Source organism: Myripristis murdjan, chromosome 2 (genome assembly GCF_902150065.1).
Source record: "Myripristis murdjan chromosome 2, fMyrMur1.1, whole genome shotgun sequence".
Classification (NCBI taxonomy): domain Eukaryota; kingdom Metazoa; phylum Chordata; class Actinopteri; order Holocentriformes; family Holocentridae; genus Myripristis; species Myripristis murdjan.
In genome coordinates, this window is record NC_043981.1 from 14,875,347 (window position 1) to 14,897,242 (window position 21,896).

The following is a 21,896-nucleotide window of genomic DNA, read 5'->3' on the forward strand; positions in this document are numbered from 1 at the left end:
CGCACCAAAGAAAGACTCTTAAATGCATGGATTTTTCACATGCACCACAGTAACAAAATGTGAACTCATTCTCTTAATGTTGCACTGTGAGGAGAGCTATTTCTTCTTCTCCAAATGACTAATTTCCCTCCGTAAATGCTGCCGCTGAGCCGGGTTATTTGATAGCCTGGCCTTGGGATTGAAATGGAAAAGCAGAAGCAAAATTGTGTTAAAAAGATGTCTGACCCGCAGGTCATGGACTGTCAACATGACTTCATCATGTCTGCCTTTGCCACTTGCAAAAGGTTGAATCCCCCAGGCTTGCAGCACTGCGTCGGTGTCACATGCACACACACACACACACTCGCATGCACACACACACACACACACAGAGAGAGACTCCAGACACACAAAAAAGCACATGCATGCCCTCTCTCACACACGCTCCATCGCTTGCTCTTCCTCTCTATCCCTCCGTGCCTCTCTCTCTCTCTCTCTCTCTCTCTCTCTCTCTCTCTCTGCCCTGGCCTCATGTTTGTTTACAGTGCTGAAAGTCACAATCCTCGATTTACATATCTGATTTTCAGCTTTTTCATTTGTAGGTGGAGATTACCGCGATCTGCCGGTGGCCATGTTGACTCATTTTCTGGATCCCATTAATCTTGTTAAGTCAAATCTGCAGAAATTCAACATCTGTTGGCGGAAAATGATCCATTGTAACAGATTTCAGATAAGCTGGAGGTTCTCTCTTAAAATAGGCTCAGTGATCCTGGAGGAAAACTGCTTAACTGACACACAACCTGTATGCAAGGCAACTGTGGCCTTCACATGGCTACAAACACACAGTCTGAACTCTTTATTGAAAACATGCTCACTTTTTTTTTGATGCTCCACTCATAAATAAGAGGGAAATTCCTGTTTTGTTTTGTTTTTTGTGCCTGGAGATGATCCGGATTCAGCATCTTGTCCAAACCTGGAACCATCCAGTCACAGGGCAGCATCTTCAGTCAGTTTTCCACACCTCCACACCTCAACTCACCACACACTGACAGTTAACTTGTTGAAGATTTAAGAGGCGAAAAGTTAGAAAGTGAGGTGTATACTCCTTTAAACGCTCTGAAAAACCTTCTCATTGGGATGAACAAGAAGCGACGCTGTGATGAAAGTGATGAAAAGGCCAACATGTGATGGATGCAAGTTAAAAATTAAGAAATCATAGGAGGCTGATCAGCTATTGTCATGGAACCTCAAAGTTAAAGGATCAAATTCATTTTCTTTGTCATATATACATATATATATTTATATACCTTGTGTGCATGTATATGTATATTTAGGGGTACACAGTGTTAAAAAGAAAAAGCCGGCATGTGGCAAATTCTAGCTCCCCTGCACTTTACTGCATTTTAGTGACACACTTTAGGACTAATTATTCCTTTAGCTGGTAGAGCAAATAAATTACCCATATCATGATGATGTTAATTGATAACTTAATGTCTCCTTGAGTGTGAAATATGAGTAAATTCTCCCCCCTCTCCCTTTTTGTCCTCTTAACTTCCCCCTCAATTTTGGCAGGGCCACATTTCAGCAGGGGTTACGGTCACAAACAGTCAGCCGGCGGTGGCGGGGTACCACGAGGCTTACATGTGACACGTTGCCCGAGTTTCCCTCTGCGACCCCCCCTGAGTGAATCACGCACATATGTGGCACAGAAGCAGGTCAGTGTCAAACAGTGAGTTTAGCAACGCTGCATCTGCACCCATGAGACGGGGCCTCAGTGTCACGGCGTCAAATCCCGGGAGGCACCTTGTCTCTGGACGTCCAAGGACCGAGGCGTCCTCAGTCCCCTTCATACACTATTAGGGTGAAGTAATGTCATATGTTGGGATGGGAGCTGATGTTGCAAGTTCCCATCGCTGCGTTGTGAGTTGTGCGGTTCATTCGAGGTCGTCCACATCCGAAACAAAGTCTTAAAATAATCTGTAGCACTTTCTTATGAATAAATATCAATTTCACAAATCCTATCAGAAATTAAGAGTGATTCATCCAGGTAATTTACCATGACTTCTTGTTTGTGTCAATTACAGGCCACTGTAATCCAACCACACTGGAGGCATAGGAGCAGGAAATAAGTTGTATTACACTTGTTATGATATAATAGAGGTCGTTAAATGTCATTGATTACTGCATAATCATTTTGGAGGGTGCTTCTTGCTCACAAAAGGTCTTCAAGATTTAATATTTTCCTAGTAACAATATAACATTTGATAGCAGGAAGAGTTCACAGAAAAATAAAATTTTATTATCTACTCACCTGCATGAAGAGTTTGCTGTGATTAAACCACAAAATGTGTATTTTTAATGTGTTACAGTTACTGAGAAAAAAAAGATTAAATTACAGATACTAATCAAAATGTTGGTAATTACAAAGGAGTTACATCTGAATATATTCTTTTTGGTAAAAAGCTTAGAAGTAGAATATAACATTCATCCTGTAGCTTTGCATCTTTTCTCCGTGTAGGAATGTTTTCTTCTGAAACACAGGTGAAATGTCTTTGCCAGTTTAACACACAGGGAGCTGCTGCAGCTTTGTTACAGCCTTCTCCGGGACTATTGAAGTCAATGGGTGGCGCTTTCTCGAGCTCTAAAAAGGGCAACAAATGCGAGCAAAATTACTCCATGCAGCTTGGACAGTGTGAGACAAGTCTCCTGAAGCCAAACTACCGCATCCTGAGTGTAAAGGATCCATATTTGCTCTGTTAATTAGCGCAAATCTGCAGCAATCTGCAGCAAACAGCTCATACCAATGTGCTCCCAAACCCCACTTGTCCATGTGCCGCTCGATGAAAACTAGCGAGAATTCAGCATCCAGGGAAAGCACACTCCTCGAACCATGCTGAAAATATCGACACTGGGGAATGAAACTACAACAGCTTGGTAACAGATCATAATACATAATATGGCAAAAATCAGAATAAAATAGTTTGTTGTGACTCTGCGTTGAGAGAGAAACCTCAAGAGCTCCCTCAGCAGAACAGGGATGCACAAGGCTATCAAAGACTGCTGTAAAGATTTATGCTACGTGTTTATGGAGAAATTTGTTGTCACTTTTTTGGAACTCTACATGGCAGAGTCCATTGACTTTTGTTGTTTTGGAGAAAGCCACTACAGAGATGCATTAGTCACCTCCTTGTGTGTTGTATGGTCAAAAGGAACGATTATTGAATGACAACCCTTTCATTTTTGAGTGAAATGCCCCTTTAACAATGGACCGAGTGTTTTTAATCAGCATGCCATGGCAGCCCAACTAACACGCAATGTGATTAGGAGTATGGCAGCACCACGGGGCACGCTGGCTCCAGTGTATAATGTGGACAGTGTTTCGTGCATGGCTCGCCACGGCCTAAAGGTCCAGTTCACTGTACCAAGTCCAAGTAAAGGTCACATCTGTGTAGCACGGGGTAGCAGCAAGGTCTAGTTGCAGCTTTAGTTTTCAAGATGATTGCTTCACTGTTACATTATTAAGAGTCTTCAAACCCACTGGCAATTATCTGATGACGATTTAGCCTCTAGGGGCAACAGCCAATTTTTGCGGTTTTCCGGTGTAGCCGGAAACAAGCCAGAAAAGGTCAAACTTCTCTCTACACAATACACAAACATTGATACTTTTTGAAGGTGTTTTAGGTCCAGATATCATTTCTGCCAATTCGTTCCACCTCCTTCCCTCTCCACATGGACTGTCTTCCTTCATAAATCTACTTGGACAACAAACGGAAACGGAAATGGAAACCAGAATGCTTCCAATACCAAAATCTTGTTTCTCCCTCTACAGATTCTTTCTCTCTCTCTCTCTGTATAGACTCTGTTTACAGAGATTACATTATTACCAAGTTCAGTGAGTGGCAGATAAAAGCAAAAGCTCAAAGTGACACAATTTTTCAAAACATTTTCATGAATTTCCATTACATATCCATCACCATTCCATAATATATATGATCATTTCTTTATCACCAACTTGTTATTTGAGCCATTATTCCTTCACAGCTATTCAGCTCAATTCCAAATGCACTGCGTCATCTTACACATAAGCCCACATGACACACTTCATACATGATTTAACAACCTGGATGACTTTTCTAGTTCTTTCCATGACTGTAGAAGCCGTCTGATTTGAGCCTTTTTTCCCCCCAGTTCTCATGTCTCCTCGTGCTAATTCTCACCTTCAGACACGAGCAGCCCAGCAGGACCCGTGTTCTGGGGGGTTAAAGCTGAGCTGAGCACCGGTTGAAATTGCTAAAGGGTGTGCCGGGGCGGTGTGACCAGCAGGGCTGCAGCTAAGCCCTGAAGATTTCTCCACATTTACCTTGAGCTCTAAAGCCTCTGTTGTGGATGTGCGGCCTGCGCTCCAATTCCAGGTGCTTAGTTCCCAACTCAACGGTTTTGAAGCATTCAAGGTCCTTCGGGGAATTTTTTTGAGCTTGAGGACAAAATCAATTGAAGCTTTTATTTTTCAATGAGCAGCGGCTCTCTTTACTGAACCTCTCAAAAGCATGCCCTCTTTGGAAATAGCCAATGAAAGCTGTGAATAACACTCTTATTCAAGCCGATATGCTCCTATAAACCACACGTTGGGCCAAGTGCAGAGTGTCTTCACTGAAAAGCAAAGTGAAAACTGGGGAGTTTGGATAGAACAGCATAATGATCGTCGCTGCACAGCGCTAGAATTTTAATTTGGTGGAGAATCGGGATTCAAGGCGTATGGCTGCCTGCCTATTGAAACAAGAGATCAAATATGTCTGTGTGACAGGGGAGCTTGGAGCTGAAGGTGCTGACAGCAGTCAGACATCCCTAGCCCACTTCTTCAGTCCCTCAAAATGTCAATAATACCTCAAATGTCCCATATATTCTGCAGCTGAGTCTGCCCTTATTCATCTGTCTATCTACCCTCTATGTATCTATTTAATCCATCCACCTTACTTCATTGCATATCATATACATAGATAAATCTACATATAGATATAGATAGATATGTACAACACATGTACACACTTTATATAGTTTGTATTGAATTATGCATCAATATTTATTTATTGATATTTGTACTTACAAGTCAAATTATATTTTATGAAAAATGTATTCCTTAAGGCTGAACCAAGTCTCTGCCACCAAATACTGGGCATCAGGGACTGCCACATAGAAATTATATTTAAAAAATATACATTATGAGTGTACATCTATTGTATAGATATGAATTCTGTCCTGGATACATTTTGCAGATGTATTTAATTGTACACCTAGTTTATGCAAAGTTCAAAGGTGAAGGGTCTATAGATATTTTTTGGTATATTTTAGTATATTTTATTTTGTTATTGCTCTTTTAGGGCATGCAAAGGTTTTTTTTTATACTCTTTTTATTGATAACATTTTATTTATTTGTGTTGAGTGTTGATAGGTGTAGGCTATTTCCTGTGCAATGTCTGGACAACCTGCTGCTGTAACACAAGAATTTCCCAATTTAGGATCAATAAAGTACATCTATCTATCTATCTATCTATCTATCTATCTATCTATCTATCTGCCTCTACCGTCCGTATGCCTTTATGTGAGCGTGCATGTGTGCGCGCGTGCGTGCGTGATGTGAATGAAAGTTGGTCGTTTCACGTCAGCACAGTGAGTGTGCCCCGCAGCCAATTTGGGCTGACTTTGAAAAGACCCGTCGTGTTTGAGTCAATTATGCGCTTCAGCCATGGAGCTGCGGGTTCGGTCACAATTACAAAAAAAAAAGACCATTCATTAAAACGGACATTGTTATTTGCAATGCCGCTTCGTTCTAATTGGAGAAAAAGCACTATCTTGAGTTAGAAATGATTTGCATGTGAATATCCATAGACACTGCTCACTCCGTGCTGTTTATGTTGTTATGTTGTGTGCATGATCTCAGCAAATTACAGTGACAGGAGCGTCGCTGTCATCGTCGGCTGAGTGAAAAATGTCAGATTTTCAGGAACTGTCTGCAGAGAACATCTCAGCCCCAATTCTGCAACGGGAGGATTAACAGATCCACTAAAACCATCACTTCCCGAGGAATAAGGATGAATAACTTGTATGGTAATCTTGGTGCATGTAGGCTTCAGCGTGCAGCCTGGCGCTCACCCAGAAACGTCTCTAAACGTTAAAATTCATCAGGCTGCTCTTCTTTGGCATGTCAGACCTCCGTACAGACGCAGCCGCTGACATGATTCAGGACGCCTGCATGGCTTTATTTGTAGTCTAAATATTTCGTAGCCAAATTCATTTATTTATGGGGGCTGGATCCTGAGCATGTTAATTGTTGAATGCTGCTGGATTTATTTATTTATTTATTTAACATTTTAGTTTTCGCTTACAATTCACATTGCACGCCTTGAACTTTACGCATCACCATCCTCTCCACAGCATCAAGTGCATCAGAATAAAACAAAGCGTTTCCGGCCGAGCGTTTCAAAATCCATGCTCCGACTTCATGCCGTGTTAGAAAAGTAATAATAATAATAATAATAAAAAAAAAAAAAAAAAAAGTATTACAGGAAAATATACGCAAGAAAACTAAAAATGACAGACAGTCATAAGAGAAATAGTTTTTTGTTTACTGAGCTTCAAACAGTATGAGTCCAGGGTTTATAGATCACATTCTTCATGCAGGTCTTAAAGGTAGACCAAGCAGTTTGAAATAGGTGTGCACACCACTCTGATGTTTACTGATGTTAAAGATGAGACTGAGGAAGAATAAATCTCCTCAGAGACTAATAACGCCTAGAATTAATGGAGCACTTTTCAATGTCTGTCTTGAATCCAATGTTTTTGTGTCAAATATTCTCATAAACATGAATAATGGAGCGAAATGCCCTTATATTTTTGGTTATGATGGAGCAAAAAAGTTATCCTGAACTCCTGAGGCATTTCTGAGTTACAATGTTTTGAGAACTGAGTGACATTCATCGTTCTTCAACTCATCATGTCAGGGTGGGAGACCCTCCCCTATGAAACTGCATAGTCTGACTTTAAAATCCAGACAGTGCGCAGTTGGAGAGATTGACTTTGAAAAACGGTGACTGAGGTGACTGGCTTTGTAAAAATCAGTATAATCTTTTAATTTACTTCTTAGCCTTGTTTTTATATCTTATATCTTTTCACTCTATTCTTTTTTTCTTTTGTGTTGCCTTATTTTTAGGTGTTTCAACACAGTTTGAGTGTTATGTTTGGTGCTGACTGATCATTACAAGAGCATATATGGCGGTAGGCGACTTTAAATATTTAATTAGGTTTTTTTGTTTTGTTTTTTTTAAATCATGCTCTTATATCAAAGCCCAATCGTCATCACAGCTTCCGGTCCTCTCCTGGTTTACTCTGCAGAGCTTGACGCAGCTGGCAGCGCGCACCCAGCCAGCATCCAGCCAGGCAGCCAAGACGCGCAGCCGCTGCCCGTGAACACCACCGGCTGCCCGGGGCTGGACATCACAGCTGAACATCTGGACCAAGGGACGCGTACTTAACTTCAGCTCCGTTCCTTCTGTCCGTCGTGTCTAAAACGCCTCCCTCCATCTGTCACGACCCCTCACGGAGCGGCTCGGCGGACTTTGTGTCGTCCGTTGGTCCCCGAATCGCACGGAGGAAGTGGACGGTGTTCGCTGCGGTGACCGCCGTCGCCATGGTGTTACTGACTCTGGCCATCGTTATTCCGTTAGTGCTGACCTCGGAAAGCTCGGCTCATTACTACGAGATGATGGGCACCTGTCGGATGGTCTGTGACCCGTACAGCCCCAAACCAGGAGCAACGACCACTGTGGAGGTGATCCAGGACCTGAACGGCATCCCCCAGCCGCCACCGATGGCGCAAGGGAGTCGCGGAGAGCCTGGTCGGCCAGGGAAACCGGGACCCAGGGGGCCCCCAGGAGAGCCGGGACCTCCAGGTCCGAGGGGGCCACCGGGTGAACGCGGCGACACTGGTCCAAAACTAGCCTTCCCCGCGTTGATGGGGACCGGGGCCGAGAACAGCGAAACGTATGGCGTGAACTCCTCGGTCGGAAGCGTCAGGATCGCCTTTTATGTCGGTTTGAAGAATCCACACGAGGGATATGAGGTGTTAAAGTTTGACGACGTGATCACAAACTTGGGGAACAACTACGATCCCAGCACCGGCAAGTTCACCTGCCTGGTGTCCGGGATCTACTTCTTCACGTACCATGTGCTGATGCGGGGCGGCGACGGGACCAGCATGTGGGCAGACCTGTGCAAAAACGGACAGGTAGGCTGGTAACATACGATATTAAAATCATGGAAGAGACTGGATAGTGGCACGTTGGTGCAGTTTAACTTGTTTAAAGGTAGACTAATGTTTTCAATAGAAGTGTCACAAAATGCATGACTCCAGAAAAATCCCGATTTACACTGGAAACAAGTGCCATACGCTCGGCGCAATGCTATTTAATCCTATTTGTTTGAGGGGAAAAATGAACGCTCAGTGCCTTATTCAGTGACTTGTTAAAACTGACATATTTTGCAGAAAACGCATCAGTCGAGCGCATCAATGTTTTAGGCTTTATTCCATTCCGCTTTGTTCTTTTCAGCATTAATTACATAACTGCATCTGTCACTATGCCTCATGTGAGCTTTTAACATTTCAAGGTATCCCCTGCGTTACCTCTGGCCATGCAGCATCACGTTCTGCGTAGCGGTTTTACAGCATTTCTTGTGCGTAAATCCTATTTGGATAAGGTTTTACGCACGGTTTTTTCTGTAGCGGCGTATTGCTCCGATCTGCGTTTCACGTGTGAATGGGGTTCCCGTTTAAAACTTTTATGTCTTTTACAGTATAGTAGATGAAATTCACATCGATGAATTGTCCCTGAATAAAAATGAAGCTATTCTATTCTATTCTAACACTGTATCATTGGACTGACCTACTGTCACTTTCTTTTGCTTCTCAGGTATAAATGAATCCTATTCTATTCTATTCTGTTCTATTCTATTCTATTCCATTCTTAAATAGTGTCTTGAAACTGACCTGCTTCATACTCATCATATTAGGTAAATTTATTTGAATTTATTCTAATGCAGCATCATTGAACAAACCTGCTGAAGTTGCCTTTTGTCTTCCAGACATAGATGGAACTATTCTACTCTATTCTACTCTGAAACACTTCATTTTGGCTTCCAGGTTCAGATGAATTTATTTTATTTTACTGTAATGTAATATTCTATATAAGCTCTGCTTTAAGGGGAGGGTTGTCCTCCTGTGTGCAGGTGCGAGCCAGTGCCATCGCTCAAGATGCAGACCAGAACTACGACTACGCCAGCAACAGCGCCGTGCTGCATCTGGACTCTGGAGACGAGATCTACGTCAAGCTGGACGGCGGCAAGGCCCATGGAGGCAACAATAACAAATACAGCACCTTCTCCGGCTTCATCTTATATCCCGACTAAACACCACGCCCCCCGACTGTGTGGATAATAACAAACACTGTCACTGAAAACTGTTCCCAACACAGAACACAGTCAAATTCGTGTGTCTCTTCTTTTGGAGATAGGTGCCAAAATCCCCAGGCTTATCTGCTACTGTACTTTCTGTTTGTTCAGTGAAACACTTTTATACTCAGAAGTCTCTTTGATTGAACAATTGGAGGTTGTTGCTGTAGCTTAATACTGGTGATACTGCAGAATATTAGTCTGTTGATGTTCCTGGTCTTTTAGAGCATGCCAAAGCTCACAGACTTACCACTGACTAAATGCCCATGGCTGCACAAGATTATTTATGTTCCTGTGACTTACAAAGAGATTAAGGTAAACACAGCTTTAAAATGCTTATGGAAGACTTACCTAGCCTGTCAGTAAGACTTCAGGCTATTACAGTGTTATCACTGGCTGCTATTAGGTGGTTGAGTGGGCCTAATATTTTTACAATGCAAAACATCTCCATCTTATCAAGTCAACTTGACTGATTGTGAGTCTTACAACCTTGTTTTCCTTCAAAGAGAAAAAAAAATCTGCCAGTGGGATGACACAACCCCACCTGTTTCCAATGCAGTTTCACTTATTTCAGGATTTTTTTCTGGGAGCAGGTATAGAAAAAAATGAAACAAGGCAGAATAAAGCAGATCAGCCCACTAGGATCAAGAAGATGACACTTGATTCAAGAAATGTCTGGAAATAAATTGATAATGGGTGGGATTACCTCATCCCAGCGGCAGAATTTTATCTTGTTTGAAGAAAAAACAAGATTTTAACCCTGAATATGGAGACCTTTTTGCATTGTAACACATCTAGAACACCAAGTATATTATTTCATTGTTTAATCCCAAACGAAATTATTATTATTTGAAAACAAAGCATGGAGAGAACATGAAATACTGCTTTGGGAGAAGGTTAGTGACATATCTGATGAGGAAGCCCTATAGACACCACATTATGGTCAGCAAACATATGTAAGTATATCCTTGGCGAGCAAAATGGGGGGTAACAACAACTAAAACTATCATAGCTACACCCAACCTCCAGTGATTCACCTGTAACACGCCTCAGCTGCACGAGCCGGACCTTTGTCAGAGGATCTGATTGGCCGAAATGGGGTCATGAGGTCAGTGGCAGAGGGCTGTGAAGAGAAATGTGCCAAAGTGGACGAACTAAATTTAGTGTAAAAAGCCTTGAGTGGTTGCATTGTGTAAAATGCAAACAAAAGCTCTAACACAGTAGGATCATGTTGATTGCTTTTTACCGAGCAAATTGGTGGTGCTTTGACTAGTGTTAAGTGTGTACTGAAATAACCAATCAGCAATCATGAAAAATACAAAGAGCCGTCTGGGACTGATACCAGATCTATTATATTATTTTGTCCTCATATATGCCAATAAACATCGTTTGACACAAAGTTCTGTTTGAGTGGAAATCTGTATCTTTGACGCCAAGCCCTTTGCCGTAACAAATAAAAAAATATTTGATGCAAATGGCAAATGTTAATAAAATCACAAAAATGCAACGTGAGGTTTATACACTTGTTTGAGGTGGATACATTTATTTCAGTGAACAGAAATGCAATGATTTCGAATGGATATGTGTCTGCCAAATAAAAACAAAGGGTTTGATGGCCTCATACGAAGCTGGTGGATGGCGGAAATGTCAACAGATAAAGGTGGACCGATGAAGAAATCCAGATATTGCTTTTTCCTCAAATGTGCATGGAATGGAGCGGCAAAATTAGACGGGAAATGAGAGAGTCTGTGAGACATGGATTGCACAAAAAGCCATGAAACTCAAGATTTGGATGGAGCTTCGAAAAAGTGTGTAGACGCCCGTGTGTATCAGCTGTGAGCTTCACAGGTAATAGCAGCCGGAGCAATTGTCATATCTGTATTCCAACACATGTAATTCCTCTCTCATGCCGGAGCTGTTTGTTTCTGTGGGCAACGCGCTGCTGGCTGCCAGGAATCTGTCCGCATGTATTTTGCTCCGCTCTTGCCCAAAAACCGTTCAAGCCAAGCTGCCTGTCTGAATGTGTTGCACTCCACTGTAGCCTACAGACTCTGCTTTAGCGTGTGTGTACCTGCCTGCATGTGCTGCACTGCAGTCCGTGGACTTTTTTCCCAAGCCAAGTGCCCCGTTGAATGTCCTTGGCATGTGTGTGCTGCAGTGCCCGACGGCCACGGCCTTGGTCTTTGTCCACTGGAGCCACGGGCAAATCTGTCCTGTTTCAAGTAAAGTTATTCTTCATCACTGGGTCTGCACATTTTACTGGGGCCCATTGCAAAATTTATCCATCTCAACAAGTTGTAGCCTATAGTTTATTGGCCTATCGCCTAAAGCTGAATGTGGCATTTTTCTAAAAACAAGCAGAAAAATCCGGCATTGGGGGGAATAATTCCTTTTCTTTCTAATGTAAAGCACCTTGTTGTAAGATTTTTTTTTTCTTGTGAATCAACTGTCTTTTATTCCATCAGAGTATTGTGTGTAGTTGTGGGATATTGACAAATGTAATGGAGAAAAAAGTGGAATTCTCTCAATCCAATCTCAATCCTATTACATTTACTTTGAAGAAAAGCAAGATTTCAAGACTTAATACTAGAAATGCACCACATGTACTGTCATATGTCAAACTCCGAAGTCCCGTCTGGCCTTTTGACCAGAGAGGAGGAGGGGGGGCGGGTATTAGCAGGCAGATGACCCCCAATGAACCTGCAAGTTTCATCCAAATCAAATAAAAATTGTCTAAGTTGTCACTGTGACATGCAAAAGCCATTGATTTCAATACACCTGCAATAAGAATACATGACTTTGTAATCATAATTTGTGTAAATTTGATGGCTGCAGATGTACGCTAAAAAACACAAGAGCAAACAATCTACTGGGGACACTTGGTTGATTTCAGTGTCAATAACAATCCTTTAATAATTAAATAAAGCTTGACTTGTCAGTAAATTCCTCTTTGGCATCCAAAAACATCACAAACTTAAGAAGGCGTGTAAGAGGAGAATGAGGTGAATTTTTTTTAGCATCAATTTTAAGTCAAAATCCTCCAAGATTTTGCATTCACTCACCCCTGCACTCCTGTTTAGACATTCTCCCCCGTCTTCTGTTTCGGCCGCTTTGACATTTGCAACTCAAGCATGAACGTTACACTCGGATGAATCATAGCGCAGACACAAACAGTAAAATAAAAGAACCAGGGGAGGTTTTAAAAATGCTCCGATGATTAGCTGCGTGTGCCCAGAGCTTGTCAGCGGCAATATTTCATGTTGGTTCAGCAATCAGGCGCTCGCTGGAAATCAAGCGAGGCAGACCACCTCGCCGTGCTCTTAACTGCTGGCGACACATTTGGACTGATGGTTGGCGGTGAGCTCTGGCATTCAAAGCCAGCAGAGACACACACAAACTTTATCATGAATCCAAACATTGTTAAGCTTTATTTGCACCCTCTAAAAAAGATCATACCAATTATCTAGTACAAAATCCTAGTTGACTGCGATAGAGTAAAAAAGTGCATATCAGTTTTGGAAGAAAATGTCCGCAGTCTTAAGCCATCTACATTTTAAACGCCCCATGGCATGAAAAATGCAATTTCCGTTGTTTTTGCATGATAGGGAAGGTCTTGGGGACACATAATTACTGCCCCATGCATTACACCTGTGATGAATGGAGAAGTGCACACAGCCCGTTTTTTGAAACTCTCCCTGAAAAACAAGCGGATTGCACTTCCGTTAATTGATGATGTCATGAGGACGGTGACTCCGCCCACAGCCCGCTTTCCCTCCCCAGGCAACAAGCTCACAACATATTTACAACATATTTAACAAGCATAACTTACCATTCTGAAACATCCTGTGATAAACGGATTTGAGGTGATTCGGTGTCTCCTGCCGTCTGAGGTTCGGGATCAGAGTCGGGCTCAAACACGTACGGTCGTATGACATCACGCTCAGCGGTAACCATGACGATCATACATAAGATGATAATTCCTGTTTACTGGTGAGCACCGGTGAGCACCATTGAGCTCCGTTGAGCAGAGGTGGCAAAAGTACTGACATTCTGTACTTAAGTAGAAGTAAAGATACTTGTGTGAGAAAAGACTCTGGTAAAAGTAGAAGTACCAATTCAACTTCTTTACTCAAGTAAAAGTAAGAAAGTACAGGCTCTGAAATGTACTTCAGTACAAAAGTAAAAAGTAAAAATGATTTTTTTATATATTTTTTTTTTTACCATTAATGATACATATACCTTTTTGATAACTTTTTGATGAAAAAAAAGTTCAGGGCACACAAAACAGGAACTTTTCCTCTTTTATTAACAACCTGCAAAGTGCTGGTACAGAGAGAATGAAAATCACGCAACATTCTAGTTTTGCTGCAAACCCAGTTTCACACAATAATCAAGACTGAACTGACCAGAGGTCTTTAATGAGTACCTTGATAACAGCTTTGGTACTCTCAATACTTAATATACTTAACGTATATGACTTTTAACAGATTCTTAACAGATTCTGTTAAACTCCGACTCTGTTTTGTTGTCGGCTAACGTTATCTTCACTGGCAACTGTCTTCCTCCATGTCTCCAGATTTCTCTATATGGTTTTCTTTTTCTTAACTGCTCTCACGCCCCGCGCCCTCTCTCCCTTTCCCTCTCTGTGCAGGGTTTCCTCCAGGATTTTTGGAAACTGTGGGGGAGGGCTTCAGCATTAATGTTAATAATTTTTACCACGGATCTTTTGTAGCACAGAGGAGATATGCTGCTCAAACACTCAGTATGTAGTGTTGGTGTATGTTTATGAGTTGTAGAACATAATAAATTATCTTGAAGGAGTAGATGTTGACTCCAATAATTTAAAAATATGTTAAATTATTATTTGTTTTAAAAATGTAAATTACTTATCAAACAGACCTAACAATTCAACTACCAATGAATGAGCAGTAGCATGCATGTGATAACATAGAATGAAAAATAAGCCGAAGTGATACCTCTTCTCTGAATAGACAAGCTAAGCCAGTGTGCTGCTGTTAGCCAGTGAAAATACAGCGGAGTGGCAACTCTTCGCTTTGTTTCACAATCTATGTCAGTGCGCTGCTGTAGCCTGGAAAGTTTCTCTGCCTTTTGGACTCGTACGGTGCCGGTGCAGTTGTTGTAATGTTTTTCTTGGTGGTAACGAGCCCCACCAAAAAGAGAGAGAGAGGGAGAGAGAAGTAACGAGCCTGTTTTGACAATGTAAGGAGTAGAAAGTACAGATATTTGTGTTCAAATGTAGGGAGTAAAAGTAAAAAGTCGGCAGAAAATTAAATACTCAAGTAAAGTACAGATACCTGAAAAATCTACTTAAGTACGGTAACGAAGTATTTGTACTTAGTTACTTCCCACCTCTGCCGTTGAGCAACATAGGTTTCCGTTACTTGTTTGTGATTGGCCCGACCATATGTCACCCAGAAAACAGTCAGCCAATCAGTGGAGAGATTAGATTAGATTAGATAGATACTTTATTCTAGTGGTGTCAAGAGATTAAAAAAATTGAGAGATTAATTAATTATGATCTGTAATTAATTGATCTAATTAATCTCTTTTTTAATCTCACCTAAAATTGCTGAGAAAAGCCCTGAACTTGAGGTATTTCCCTTTAAATTCATTACATTATTGTAGCAGATCAGTCCGATGCGGGTCGGGGGGACGACCCCTCTTTTTCAAGACCCTTTTTTGGGAAAAAAAAAAAAAAAAAAAAATTATATGGACAAAATCTTGTTTGAATAAAAAAGCCAGCGGTCGGCATCAGGCGAGCCGGCCGCGGCACCGGGTCTGGTCTGCCGGATCTGACAGGTGAGCGGCGCACACATAGCCTACTGCCATATCAATTTTTGTTCATACGCGGCTGCAATGACTGAGCAATGCGGCCATTCGCCGGTAATCGCGGCATCAGGCGAGCCTACCTACTGGTTTACATATGCACAATACATGTGTATTTGCTTAGACCCCCAATATTAGACGAGGGCGTTTTTTCAGGGCATTTTCAATGGAAAAAATATCGTCTTATATTCGGATGAATACGGTAATGTATTAACTTCGATCACGCAACCTTTTCTTCCACCTCCTCTCCTCTCCTCCACAGTCAGACACACACACACGAGTCGCGACACCCCCTCCTCAACATGCGCTGCCTGTTTACAACGGACTCGGACTGTTGGGGCGGGTGTTAATCAAAACAAACCAATCATGTCTTGACCTCTTCACAGGTTGCTGGCCTCTGATTGGCCTGGCCTGTCTCTCTGACTTAAAAAAAAAAAAAAAAAAAAAAAGATCAGACTGGTGAGGCCAGCCGGACCGGACCGACAGCTGATTGGCCTGGCCGGCGACCTGTTTAAAAAAAAAAAAAAAAAAAAAAAAAAAGACGGGCAGGCCACCGGGCCAGTGACAGGCCGGCACAAACACAATGACAGCCAATCAATGTCCACTTCAGGGTGTGACTGACCATTGTTTTCCACCCCCAACAACTTAAGCACAGGAAGCCCAACGCCTACAAACCGATTTTATAAAAAGTAAAATTAGAGATTAAAAATTAGATTAACTCGATTAAAAAACATAACGCGCTAAATATGACTGTAATTAATTAATCTCAATTAACGCGATAATTTGACACCACTACTTTATTCATCCCGCAGGAAATTCACAAGAGTGGGGCTGATTCTCTCTTCTGATTGGCTAAACGAACTGTGCTCTGCAAACTACAACCTCAATAATAAACACAGAATTAAAGTGACACATTCTCCACAATGTCAACACAAACTGAACATTATAAACTTTGTTTAAAGGTAGAATTTAAGGCAGAGCTGCTGAGCCAAACTGCAGCAGACGGGACAGCTGGAGCTGATAAAGTGACTCTGAGTGTGTATATTTATTGATCAAATTCTGATGTGCACACATCAGAAGAAAAAGAACCTCTTCTCTTCTCAGAATTATGATAGAAAAGTCAAAATTATGACTTTTTTCTGAGATAAATCTCAGAAGTCAGTTTATTTATGTGTTTATTTATGTATTTACTGTTGGGTTGGTTCCTTATAATTGCACTTCATGTGTGATTCTTGAAATAATGTACTCCTTCCTTCTCTGAGCAAAATTTAACTGGCAGAACTTATAATAAAATATGAAATAACACCATCTAGCCAACAAAGTACAGTAAAGAGACTTATTCAGTAAAAAGCAGCGATCAGGGAGCCTCAGCTGAGGGAGAGACAATTGATTTTACTGATGGGGGCAAATTTAGTCGTGTTTTTGGAGTGTGGGAGGAAACCGGAGCGCCCGGAGGAAACCCACGCAGACACGGGGAGAACCACGAAAACTCCACACAGAGAGGGCGGGGCCGCGAGCCCAAACCCCGCCCCCTCGCTGTGAGGCCGCAGTGTTTCACCAGCAGCCACCGTGCCGCCCGAGGTGCACTCTTAAAAAGGACGTGGGGCTTTTCAGGACGTCCCGGCTCCCAGGCTGGGACGTGTGGAGCGCTGGAAAATAAACTGCTGACGTCCTTTTTAAGAGCGCACATTCATCTTGAAAAAAAAAATCTAATCTGCCAATCATGATGAGACCTTTTGGTGTGTGTGTGTGTGTGTGTGTGTGTGTGTGTGTGTGTGTGTGGTGTTAGAGTGTGTAGGGTTTAAGGGGCGTGGAGATTGAAAGGAGTGAAGGGTACGGTTGTGCTGGTGTGTGTGTGTGTGTGTGTGTGAGTGTGTGTCTGTGTATATGTGTGGTGTTCGTGAGTGTGTAGGGTTTAAGGGGTGTGGAGATTGAGAGGAGTGAAGGGTTGTGGTGGTGGTGGTGGTGGTGTGTTTGTGTGTGTGTGTGTGTGTGTGTGTTAAAAAGGGAAAGGATGCTGAAGGTGAAGTTGGTTTGACTTCAGCCCCGGGATCCTTTCCTCAGTTTAGGACAAAAGGTCTCATCAGGAGGAGATTTTGTTTTCAAGATGAATGAAAAAAATAAAAATAAAAAAAAAATAAGGATGGGCCCGAGAAGTCCTCCTTCTACTCTGCTTTCTTCTTCTTCTTCTCCTCTCTTCTGCGGGCCTTCTCCTGCTGTTCTGCTCGCCATTCTTCCTCTCTCCTCTGTCTCTCCTCTTCCTTCCTCAGCAGCTTCTTCCTCTTCCACTGCTGCCGCTCAGCCACCTCCGGGCAGCCGTCCACTGCAGGAGAAAAGGGACAGGTGGACAGGTGGACAGGTGGACAGGTGAGTGTGGAGTGTGATGGAGCTGCAGCGGCTCTGAAGGAGGCCACGCTGCCGTCACTCCTCCTGCTGAGTGAGCGACCTGACTTACCTTCACAGCTGCAGCAGACGCCGTGCTCCTTCTGCAGAGACCTGGAGATCTTCTTCAGGTTTCCTTCTTTCTCCTGCTTGAAGGTCCAGGCCTGGAGCTTCGCCCTGAAGCCGAGCTTCAGCTCCTCCTCTGCTGCCGTGGACGCTGCCTCTTCCTCCTTTTCTCTGGCCTCTCTCTCTCTTTTCTCTCTCTCTCTGGCCTTCTCCAGCTGCTGAGCTCTCCACTCCTCCTCTCTCTTCTGTCTCTCCTCCTCCTTTCTCAGCAGCTTCTTCCTTTTCCACTGCTGCCGCTCAGCGAACTTCAGCCCTTCTGTAAAAAACACATTATTTTAAGTTGACGGTGCAAAAAGGTGCTCAAACAATATTGCATGAATGTCCCTGAGCTGTTTAAGTTATATTAAATTATAAATCACTTAAAAAAAGAAATAAATGTTAAATTTAAATTAATTGGAGACTGACTATATTATTGTTAATGGTTTCACACACCACTTTGAAAAAATACAACAATGTGTCTGTGAAGCTCCACATCCCTGAGGGGGATACAACTCCTAACCTGACTCACCTTCACAGCTGCAGCAGTTGTGCTCCTGCCTCAGAGTCCTGGAGATCCTCTTCAGGTTGCGGTCTTTCTGCTGCCTGAAGGTCCAGGCCTGGAGCTTCTCCCAGAAGCCGAGCTTCAGCTCCACTTCTGCCTCTGGGACTCCTGCTGCCTCTTCCTCCTCCTCCTCCTTTTCTTGGGCCTCTCTCTCATGGGCCTCTCTCTCTCTTTTCTCTCTCTCATGGGCCTCTCTCTCTCTTTTCTCTCTCTCATAGGCCTCTCTTGCACATGCCTCTCTCTCTCTGGCCACCTCCTCCTCCCTCCTCTGTCTCTCTTTTCGGAGCTCTTCCTCCCTCCTCTTCCTCTCCTGGGCCTTTTTAAATTGTGGAGAAGGCTCCAGCATCCACTCCCTCCTTTTCTTCAGGTTGGCCCTGAACAGCTGCCTTTGGCGGCTGAATCTGTCCTGGGGGTCAACAATGACGAAGGTCGGTTTGGGAGCTTCATCACCTTCCTTCTTGTTGTCCTCCTCAGTGTCTTTTGTGGCCTCCCTCTCTTGGTGTTTCTTCTCTGGAGAGGCAAAGGAGCTTTGGAGCTCCTCAGAAGTTTGGTGTGGCTCCTCAGCTCTGGTGGAGCTGAAGGTTAAAGGTCAACAGTCATGCATCAACAGCAGTCCAAACATCACAAACTACAGCAACAACATAATTAGAGCAAAAGAACAAATATAATGTAGCACCATACATGTCAGACATGATAGAGCAGTTTGTTAGTGGCTCAGTCTGGTTGGACAAGAGGCACTCAGTGAGTGCTGATATACAGAATAACAGCACGCTGCTGTTTTACTGTTATTATCACTAAATGAGTAAATCATAATCTGTCATGTCTTATTTCCGTTATTTGATGGAAGCTGTTTGTGGAAGTGTTGTATAAAAGCAGCATCACAGGAGAGCGAGCGCTGTCACTCTGAACATCAAACCTGTCAAACCAAATCTAACCGTCTGAAACCTGGATCAACGTCACGTTTCCTGTGTTTAAATTGAATTAACCCTTTGCAACCTGAGCAAACTGGCTTGATTTCTTCCAAAAAATGGAAACAAAAGCAGAGAGCAGCTGAGCAAGACGTGACCTGAGAGAGAGAGTCAGAAAGTCCCTTAGAAAGTTGTGTAGACAGCAGGGAAAATGTCCATACCTGGTGTGAATGTGGGTGATGGGAGCCTGGTGGAGGCTCTGTGGAGCCGGACGGAGCTGTGAGGAGCCCGTCCTCCTGTGGTTGTTGACCTGCTTCAGTGACATGCTTACTGTAGGCGATCACTTTGGAAATGAAAGTCGGGACACACGCGCAGGTCCAGGTGTCTGCTGTGTGTCGCCGACGTCACAGAGGAGCTTTGTGACGGCGTTCCGATGCTCCTCTATGACGGGAATTCTGGAATTCTGGACCGAGTCAGAATCGAACCTTCTGACACCTCAAAGGAGGAAACTTTTCAAAAATAATTGAATGGAATAATATATATAACATATATATGTCATATGTATGCAATGCTGCTTTCACAGCTTTAAAATATTTTTTGAAATATCAGTGGGTCTAAGCCTCCAAATTTTAATGGCTGTCTTGAATTTTAGATTGAAATATTTCTTGCAAATTTCCAATTTCCAAATTTCTTCCAAATTTTCCCCTTGATGCACAGAAACATTTCTTTGTTGTTGTTGTTGTTTTTTAAATCACAAAAGAACAAATGTATTCTTCCATTTGGCAGTCTGTTTGTGTTCTCTCACATCTCTCTGGCTTTAAATAAAGGTTGAAGGGAGCTGAAAAGTCGATTGTCAGTATTTAGGCTTGATCTGCTCAAACTGCTGGACTGACACATTTTAGCAGATAATGTGGAAAATCATAACTTCACAGTTACAGGTTATATAGTTTTTATAGAATTTTGCATATGTTTGGATGCTTATGTTTGCCGTTTACTTATGCATGTACACTCAGTGACCACTGTATTAGGTCGACCTGCACAATCTAATCTAATCTAATCCAGCTGCTGTGCCATAAAGTCTCCTCTCCTGCTGCCTTTAATGCTCACCTTGTCTTGTTGTCACAGTAACAGAGGTGATCATTCACTTCTATGTTTGGCATTGAGCTCATAGTTAGTGCTGCTGTTGGACTGGACTGCAGTTTACTGACAGCTGTTTCCAATATTCTGTCCCTCCTCGTTTTATATATATAAGGAGGACAAAAAATTGTAAACACCTCTGAGTATAATGCAGTCCAGTACAAGACCTCTGCAAACTACAACCTCAGTAATGAACACAAAATTAAATTCACACATTCTCCAACACAACCTGAACATCATAAACTTTATTAAAAGGTAGACTTTAAGGCAGAGCTGCTGACCTGAACTACATCAGACTGGACAGGTGGCCACTGAGTGTGTGTCCATGCTGACTTTGCCGTGTTACTTTACAAGTGGTATTTTTTGTTGGCTTATTTTGACGTCATTTGACGATTCTACTTATTTAAAGGCCCCATGGTATGAAAAATGCAATTTCCGTTGTTTTTGTGTGATAGGGAAGGTCTTGGGGACACATAATTACTGCCCCAAGCATTAAACCTGTAATAAATGGGGAACTGCACACAGCCCGTTTTTTGAAACTCTCCCTGTGAAAACGAGCAGATTGCACTTCCGTTAACTGATGATGTCATGAGGACGGTGACTCCGCCCACAGCCCGCCTCTGCTCCCCAGGCAACAAGCTCACAACATATTTACAACATATTTAACAAACATAACTTACCATTCTGAAACATCCTGTAATAAACAGATTTGAGGTGGTTGGGTGTCTCCTCCCGTCTGTGGTTTGGGATCGGAGTCGGGCTCAAACACGGTACGGTCACGCTCAGCGGTAACCATGACATAATTCATACATAAGATGATAATTCCTGTTTACCGGTGAGCACCATTGAGCTCCGTTGAGCAACGTAGGTTTCCGTTACTGGGTTGTGAGCTGTGAAACTATATTTAGCAGACCACAGGTACTCAAAACCACAAATACATATTGCTAGGGATATCAGCCGTTAAAATAAAACCCTGAAAAAGTGTACAGCATGGGGCCCTCAAAACACACTTTTAAATTATTTCTAGACATTTGTGGTTTTCTATCGAGTCCTGAGTTGTGTATTTTAATGCAATCTTACAGTAAATGTTCTTGTGATCTGTCTCTAAAGTTTTTTTTTTTTTTTAAATTATTATTTCGTTTTTATTTGAAAGAGTAAGTAAACACTAAATCACATAAGCTGCTGCTGCACTGCCCTCTAGTGGTTGAAACTTGCAGGCGTGTTGCATCTCTGGCCACACCCAGTCAATAATGTGGCTGCAGGTGTTTTTAATCAGCTGTCAATGCCAAAGTACCTGCGGCGACATCACCGATTGGGTGTGGCCGGAGGTGCAACACGCCTGCACATTTCAACCCCTAGAGGGCAGCGCAGCAGGAGTCTTCTGCTGGTGTTCAGTCACTCTTGTAGATTTTTTCATCGCTATAGTCACGCAAACCACGATCTTAACTCGACAAAGCATTCTGGATTTCTGCTCT

The 21,896-nt window shown here is 42.7% G+C and overlaps 1 protein-coding gene across 1 annotated transcript; it reads left to right on the plus strand.

Annotated features, from left to right (window-relative positions):
* Positions 1 to 7,401: 7,401 nt before the first annotated feature.
* LOC115372905 (complement C1q-like protein 2) lies at positions 7,402 to 10,067 on the plus strand. The gene is made up of 2 exons (XM_030071071.1): positions 7,402 to 8,260; positions 9,259 to 10,067. The coding sequence occupies exons 1-2, from the start codon at positions 7,664 to 7,666 to the stop codon at positions 9,436 to 9,438; spliced, it is 777 nt and encodes a 258-aa protein (XP_029926931.1). The 5' UTR covers positions 7,402 to 7,663; the 3' UTR covers positions 9,439 to 10,067.
* The last annotated feature ends 11,829 nt before the right edge of the window (positions 10,068 to 21,896 follow it).

Excerpts from the sequence above, each read along its gene's own strand:
- LOC115372905 (XM_030071071.1), top strand. The coding sequence starts at position 7,664 with ATGGTGTTACTGACTCTGGCCATCGTTATTCCGTTAGTGCTGACCTCG. Across the intron at positions 8,261-9,258 it reads ACCTGTGCAAAAACGGACAG|GTGCGAGCCAGTGCCATCGC; the intron begins GTAGGCTGGTAA and ends TCCTGTGTGCAG.